At 44.8% G+C, this 8,004-nt stretch overlaps 1 protein-coding gene across 1 annotated transcript; it reads left to right on the forward strand.

Moving 5' to 3' along the window:
* Nucleotides 1–765: 765 nt before the first annotated feature.
* On the forward strand, nucleotides 766–2,595 carry GPR6 (G protein-coupled receptor 6). Its single transcript, XM_090031420.1, has one exon. The coding sequence runs from the start codon at nucleotides 915–917 to the stop codon at nucleotides 1,908–1,910; it is 996 nt and encodes a 331-aa protein (XP_089887546.1). The 5' UTR covers nucleotides 766–914; the 3' UTR covers nucleotides 1,911–2,595.
* Nucleotides 2,596–8,004: the final 5,409 nt, after the last annotated feature.

Raw genomic sequence — 8,004 nt, forward strand, 5'->3', positions numbered from 1 at the left:
GGGGGCAGAGCCCTCCCAGAGCTGTGCTGCTCATGCCGGGTGCTCCCACTTCCCAGCAAGCTGCCAAGGTACTTGTCATGAAAGGTGACACCCTCAACCCCCACGGCTGTGGCTGCCCACATGGGCAGCATGTGCAGCGGTGTGCTTTGAATGCCAGGGCCCCTGTGTGGGGTGGCACGGGGCTGGCAGCTGCTTGCACAGGCGGGGAGGGACAAGGGGCGGCTGTGCTGCGGGATAGGGGTCTGGGCTCCTTCCCCATGCCTGTCCCCCATGGATTTCGGTAGGGGGGGATGTACCTTCCCCTCAGTGTATGTGTGTGTGTGTGTCTTCCCCTCAGTGTGTGTGTGTGTGTGACTGTGTGCGTCCTCCCCTCAGAGTTTGTGTGTCTGGGTGTGTGTCCTCCCCTCAGTGTGTGCGTCTCCGTGTATGTGTGTACGCTTCCCCCTCAGAGTGTGTCTGTATCCTCCCTTCAAAGTGTGTGTGGGTGTGCCTTCCCCTCCGAGTGTGTGTGTGTGTGTACCTGATTGTGTGTCCTCCCCTTAGAGTGTGTGCGTGTCTGGGTGTGTGTGTATGTGCACAAGTGCGCGCCTTGCCCTGAGCCGCGGCCGGGGCCGAGTGGAGCCGAGCGGCGCAGCCCGCCCCCCGCGCCCCGCCCCCGGCAGCCGAGGGTCCCCGCGCCGCTGCCCTGGGCTCCGCCACTGACGTCAGCGCCCCCCCCTCCCTGCCCAGCCTCGCGCCGGCTGCCGGCTCCGCGCACACGGGCTCCGGCACGCGCCGCTCGCCCTCCCCGCTCCGCTCCGCGCCGCAGCCCCGGGCGGCCGGCACCGGACAGCGGCGGCGGCGGCGGGCTGTCAGCACCGCGGACAGGGGCTCCGCGTCGCTCCCCGCGCTTTTCCCGCCACTTCGGCCGGGCCATGGAGGGCAACGCGTCGGCGGGCGGCAGCGCGGCGCCCCTGCCCTGGAGGGCGGGCGGCGGCCCCAACGCGTCGCTGGAGCTGGCGTCCCGCCTGGCGCCGGGGCCGGGCGGCACTATCAGCCCGTGGGACATCATGCTGTGTGTGTCGGGCACCGCCATCGCGGCCGAGAACGCGCTGGTCGTGGCCATCCTCGCCTACAGCCCGGCGCTGCGCACCCCCATGTTCGTGCTGGTGGGCAGCCTGGCCACTGCTGACCTGCTGGCGGGATGCGGCCTCATCCTGCACTTCGTCTTCCGCTACGCCGTGCGCTCCGACACCGGCAGCCTGCTCACCGTGGGCTTTCTGGTGGCTGCCTTCGCTGCCTCGGTCAGCAGCCTGCTGGCCATCACAGTGGACCGGTACCTGTCGCTGCACCGCGCGCTCACCTATGGCTCAGAGCGCACGGCGCTGCGCCTGCACGCCCTGCTGGGCGCCACCTGGGGTGCGTCCGCCTGCCTGGGGCTGCTGCCAGTGCTGGGCTGGAACTGCCTGGGCGAGCGTGCAGCAGCCTGCAGCGTGGTGCACCCACTGACCCGCAGCCACGTGCGCCTGTTGGCCGCCTCCTTCTTCGCTGTCTTCGCACTCATGCTGCACCTCTACGTGCGGATCTGCAAGGTGGTGTGCCGCCACGCACACCAGATAGCCCTGCAGCAGCACTTCCTGGCCGCCTCCCACCTGGTGGCCACCAAGAAGGGCGTGTCCACACTGGCCATCATCCTGGGGACCTTCGGGGCCAGCTGGCTGCCCTTCGCCATCTACTGCGTAGTGGGCGAGCCAGGCTACCCCTCCATCTACACCTACGCGACCCTGCTCCCCGCCACCTACAACTCCATGATCAACCCCATCATCTACGCTTTCAGGAACCAGGAGATCCAGCGGTCCCTCTGGGTCCTCTTCTGTGGCTGCTTTCACTCCAAAGTGGCCTTCCGCTCCAGGTCCCCCAGTGACGTGTGAGGGGCTCTTCTCTGGCCAGCCCCTTGTGGCCTCTGAGGCCCAAGACTGGACTCGTCCCACAGTGGCAAGGTGCTGGCCACATGCTCCAACACTGGCACTTTATACATAGGGACGGAAAGGAAGCAAGCTTTGTTTGTCAACCAAGGGGCGGTCAGTTCTGTGGGATGTGTGGGGACGCATCTGGGAAGCTGCATCACATGTGTCAAGCGAAGACAAGGAAGTGAACATGCTACATAGGAACTGCCATTGACTGGGGCAGCCCCTAGGGCCATGCAGCCCAGCCTCCTGTCACAGTGGCAGAGACCTGAGGCTGACACAGAGGGAACTGGGCCTGACCAGGGTGGGGTTTCCCCACTATTTCTCATTTGCAGCCTCCAGCATTTCATATAGTCATAGAGAAGCAGGGCTGGAAGGGACCAGCCCAAGGCAGGATCAGCTCTATCCAAACCATCTCATACAAACCATAATCAAAACTCTACATTTAAGGTCTACAAAGTTCTCCTTCAGAGGCTGTGCTCCCTAACTCCCGCTTCATGATAGCACTTTATTTCTAGCTGCTGAACTGCCAAAAACAGTGTTGCCCTGTTCCAGGGCAGGGAGAAAAGTGACCATGTTTTGTTGGTGTGTATGCGTGTGTGTGTGTGTGTGTGTGTGCACGCGCGTGCGCGTGCATTTAAGTATCTTTTGCTGCACCCCATTGATAAGTTATAACATTTTGTATGCAAAAAAATTAATAATAAACCTACTGAACATGTTTTGTTATTCTGTGTGTTCAAGTGATTCCAGGGATATAAGCCTTGAGAATTGACCAGATGAATAAGCACTCCCTGCTTTCCTTTTAAAAACTTGACTGTTTCTTTATACCCAAAGACACTGTGGTTTGCCTCCACAGAGGAACTCTCTCATAAAAGAAATGGTTGTGTTAGTTTTGTTTTGTTGCTTTCCCTATATTTATTTTTTAGCAAGAAAGTACTTCAATAAACATGGATTATTTGGTTCTAGTTCTCAGAAGCTCCCACCTTTTATTTAGAGGTTAGTTCGAAATTAAAATGATACATCAAAAGAAGTCTTATGAGAAAGAAAAAAAAAAAGCACAATGCCAGCTTAAGTCTAAGCTAGCAAAAAATAAATTAATTAATCAATCACAATGTGTTCCCTGAAAGCCTGTACATAATACATTGGCTTCCTTTGCCATTCACAATTCTGAATTTAACTGTATCCCATTTTCTACCCTGCTTGATTGAACCCTAATGTAACACTCAAATGGGAGCAATCATTTAAATACAGTTTTGATGTCTGCTTGGAGGAATTTAACAGTTTGGTGGCAACACACTGATTTTTTCCAGGAGCCTACAAAGGTGAACACTCCTCATCAGCTTGTAAGGATTTGTTCACCAGAGTTCAAATTTCAGACAACTAATTTACTGTTCATGGAAAAATACCCCTGGGTGCTTAACTGATCTCATATACATTTCATTATTATTTAAACACTGCAAGTTAATTAATGAGCATGATGATAAATATTAATACCAAAGATACTAGTATAAAAATATTGATACAAATACAGAAAAACAAAAAAGCTTTAAATCCCAAACTTATACCAAGGCCATCAAATGCTTATATCCTCAAATGAGTAGGGTTGTAAGAACAGAGAAAGCCATAAAAAGATTCTGGATCAGTTTTATTTCATATATGTATGAAAATAAACATACCCTTAGTATCAACATAAATGACAATAATGCAGTGCAGTTACTAGGAGAGCTAGTAATGCTTTTTGCAAGTACTATGTTAAAAATTAGATTCCAGACTCTGTTTGCCTCATGTTTGTATTGTTATTTATTGTATATCAGTTGCAGTCTTTTGAAACCAAAGTCTGGAAGTCCCCCCAAGTAAGGTGGGGATATGACTGCAATAATCAGTCATTAAAAAGACAGCACCATTAATTAATATCTTCCTGAGTTCAGTTGATCAGGGTCTTAATCTGCTGACGTTTCAAAGATGTCAAAGAGGATATAAAGGCAGACTTGTGATATGCTCAAATACTTACCAAATGTGAAGTTGGAAGGTGTTAGTAAACCCATAGCCAAATCCATCCTTTGAAATACAGTGTTCCCCAGATGTCTCATATTCTACCACACTGTTAGCAAAATAAAATGCCAAGAGTGGTAACCAACAGGTGTCCAGGACCCTTCAGTTACTATCTTTCCTGGTTTTGGCTCCATAATTCTTTATTATCCCAGCCTGAACTTCAGCAAAAGTTCAAGGACAAGACTGCAATACATTTTCTGATTTAGATAGGGACTTTTACACTAGCCATTGGAGTTGCTTAACAAAGAAGTGGAAAGGATTCATAGTTTTTTATGTTCATACAATCTCCAGCTGTGTTTTATTTACATCTTTAGACCAGCATATGAAATACTTAGTGATTCACTTCATCCGAATTTATTCTATGTAATAAAAACATACTTTTAGTTTAGCACTGCTACCAAATATTTACAATAATCGATCAGACTGAAAATAAGCCCTCCTTTAAAAAAAAACCAAAAAACAAAAAAAAACCCACAGCCCTTCTAAATGCAAGGTATTTTAATAAACATTCTTCCACTGTAACGAGAGGGGTGAAGCAAATTTATTTTGTAATGATGAGAGCCACGTATGTGACTGTGCTAAAACAAATTATTTTTGCATATACCATGTTCAGAATCTTCTTGATGGCATAATAATTCCCAGGAAGAAATAACCCAAACTGGGGGAAAGTATTTTGATTTGGGGTTATCCTTTGGACTGGAACTAACATCAATCTAGTTACAGTAAAATATGGCTTTTCATTTCCTAACCTAGTCTTGATCTGCAGGGATACCTGAGCAGAATAACATTAACACAGGCTACATGATCTCTACCTCCCTATATCAGATCTCATGCCAGAGAAAGAAAAGCTATGATCCCCAGTTATATTTACAAATGCTGAATGCACCTGGAAAAATAAATCAAATACTTTTATATGAAATACATTTTTCTTGCTGAGATTGTTATTTTAAATACAGAATCCTAATCCGAAATAGTTAGGCTGATATTTCATTTGTAGCTCCTGTATACATGGACACACACAAACCTCTTAAGCTGTCAGCCTCCTCGCACTTGTACCAGAATTTTTTATGGGAAAAAAACGTATTCTGGAATCCTCATTACCACGTGGCTATGCAAGGTATCCTAATTATCCATGTAAAACTTCTGCTTTGAGGGCCAGGTGCAACAAACATCTCTGCCAACTGTGCTATTATATGGAGTTCCACTGAAGTCAGTCACATATCAGTTCTAACCCTGAAACTCACACTAACATCAATGGAGCAATTTTAACTGTTTAGGGATTGAAATAATTAGGATGGCAATTGCTTATAACAAAATTAGCCACTTTACAGTCCATTATGATTCTCAAGCCTACTTCCAGAAATAAACAGCAGTCCTTGTTTGCAAGTATAGACCCCATAGTTGTTATTTCTATTAAAAAAAAAAACAATTGCTCATCTCATTCCTGCAGGCCCTAATTGCACAAAATTCCAATTAAATTGAATTCACTTGATACAATAGGCCTGATGTGTGATGATGGGATATTATATGTATCCATAAAGTTTATCCTTGTACGCCTCTTTTACAGTTACTTACTCTTTTCATAGCAAATAAATTAATGTAACATCAAAGGAAACACAGGTGAAGAGGTCCTACTCTATTCCTCTGAAGTCAGTATGTGTTTTTGCTACTGATTTCAAAAAAGCAAGAAAGCCACATGCACAAAGGTAGTGATTATGCCACATTAAACACTTTTAAACTTGATTCAGGAACCCTTCAGTGTCAGATCTAATTTTCTTTAGCAACTGACTGCTTGTTAATAGCCTTGAAAGTCATGAGAGAAATGCAATATTTGCAAGGGCCAGATATGGCTAGCTTTCCACCCACAGAGAAGCATTTCTCTCTAATTAGCTCCAGCAAATCAGAGTAATAACAGAGCAGGGTGCTACTCCAGTGGTAGAGTGGCAGAATCTGATCCTAAAGCACCATACCAAGCTTAATTCATTTCTGACGTATGGGAGTAGCTTCAATGAGATCAATAGAGGTACACAAGTGTAAATGAAAGGAGCATCAGGTTGGGGGCCTCATTCTGTGAATTACTGTGTATTGAAAAGTCAGCTGGATTCAAAAATCACAGGTCAAACAAAAATCCATATTGAGTTAAACAACACAAAGCAAAAAGAGTTCCCATGCTTTAAATGCAGTGAAAAATAATCTATATTTTAATTATCCCCTTGTACCAAATCACAGCCAAACAAAAAGAGGCTGAAATCTCCTTTCTGTAGCCAGTTTTAAAGGGATACAGTCCATTTACAACAATCAGGTAAAAGTAACTTCTGGTAGTACAACTGCTCCTAAATTACCTTGTCATCCTCTCTGGTTTTCCCATTTTGAAGAGATTTCTCTTTCTTGCTACTATATAAAAGACCCATGCAATCAGAGGGGAAAACTGATTGACCAAGGAGGATGCAGTTCACTTCTCTATGAAAAACCAACATATTCAAGACTTACTTATATCTCTTAGGTCTTGCTCATAGGTGGCTAGACTGGTGGCAGTGGTTGTGGGAGGCAGGCCTGCACTTGTAGTATCTTTTATGCTTCTGCTCTCTCAAAATTGGCTGGTGTCTTTCACCTGGTTAATGCTACTGATGAGTTCTCCCAAGACGTCACATTCAATAGGTACTGTTACAGTTCTGGCCACTAGGGGGCTGGGGAGGTGGTTTGCACAGAGCAAGAGGCTTTGGGATTAAATTAAACTAGAGGAACAGATACATAACAGGGTATAAGCAACAACATTCCCAGGTGGTAAAATTACCACACATTTTTCAATAGATAACTACCCTTGATTTTAATGATTTACCATTTAGCAGAGGCATGTGTCATGTGCCTTCCACACTTTCACTGCAGCAAAACTAACACAAATCTTGTTTTCCCATGTAATCTCATCAGATTACAGTAATCCTTGGGGATTACTTGCTTCTGATCAGGAAGTCCTAATGAGTGTATCCCACTCACGAGGAATTATTATTTTTCTATATCCTGCTCCTGGTCCTACAGGGAGCAATTTATGCAGCTCAGGTCTCATCTCTAACTGGAATACAGTTACATAAAAATGCATCTATTATAAATCAGTGCTCCCAAAGAAACAGTACTTTAACTGGAAAAACCCTCAGATACACACCTCACCCCTAGAAGATCAAAAATGACTATCAGGCTTGAAATGTAAAGACCAGATAAATGCATGCACTTGCCCTGCATTAGGCTGTGTCAGAAACCACTCATAAATTAATAAATAAATCAATAGCCTCTAAGGGCAAAATTATATAATCTATAATATGCAACTAAAATCCCAAAGTCCTTATTCACGGTTTATTCATTCTTTATTCAAAGGGAAGTTTGCCTTAATAAGGGACTGAAGGTTAAATTCGCCCTGGTACAGAGTATCAGCACAAGGTTTATAAACTGCTTGGGTCAGATTTATAGAAGTATTTAGGTGCCTAAAAATGCACACGATTGAATTTCACCCTGCCTGAATATTGATATCAGTCAGGGTTCTTAGATTTGTTCTGCTTAAATCCATAAATGATTGTTAATTCTGTATTTTACCTATTACTAGTTAATAATGTATGATGTGATTTCTAACAAAGCCAAGGGTTCAAGGGTTATACAGATAAATTTCTGCCAGTTCATAGTTAGCTGTTTGGAAAGAGAAATCATCACAAATGCCTTGAGGAAGTAGTTTTCACAGACAATATTCTCTTGTAGGGCTAGAATATGCCTTGAATTTAAAAAAAAGCCTTTTGATGTTCAATTTATTTATTAATTTAACCTAAACTTTTCAACGAGTCTAACAAGCAGAAAAAACAGCAAATTCTGTTTTAAGCCATAATGTTTTTAAATAAGGAGTAGATCTGTAACAAATTTGAAAATATAATATAATATAATATAATATTATTCCACATTTTTTCCAGATGAAACTATGAAACCCATTGTTTACTTCAAGAGTATATAAAGATTACATTTGTGG

Source organism: Crocodylus siamensis, chromosome 1 (assembly GCF_052110815.1).
Source record: "Crocodylus siamensis isolate JL-2025a chromosome 1, ASM5211081v1, whole genome shotgun sequence".
NCBI lineage: Eukaryota > Metazoa > Chordata > Crocodylia > Crocodylidae > Crocodylus > Crocodylus siamensis.

Excerpts from the sequence above, each read along its gene's own strand:
- GPR6 (XM_090031420.1), top strand. The coding sequence starts at position 915 with ATGGAGGGCAACGCGTCGGCGGGCGGCAGCGCGGCGCCCCTGCCCTGG.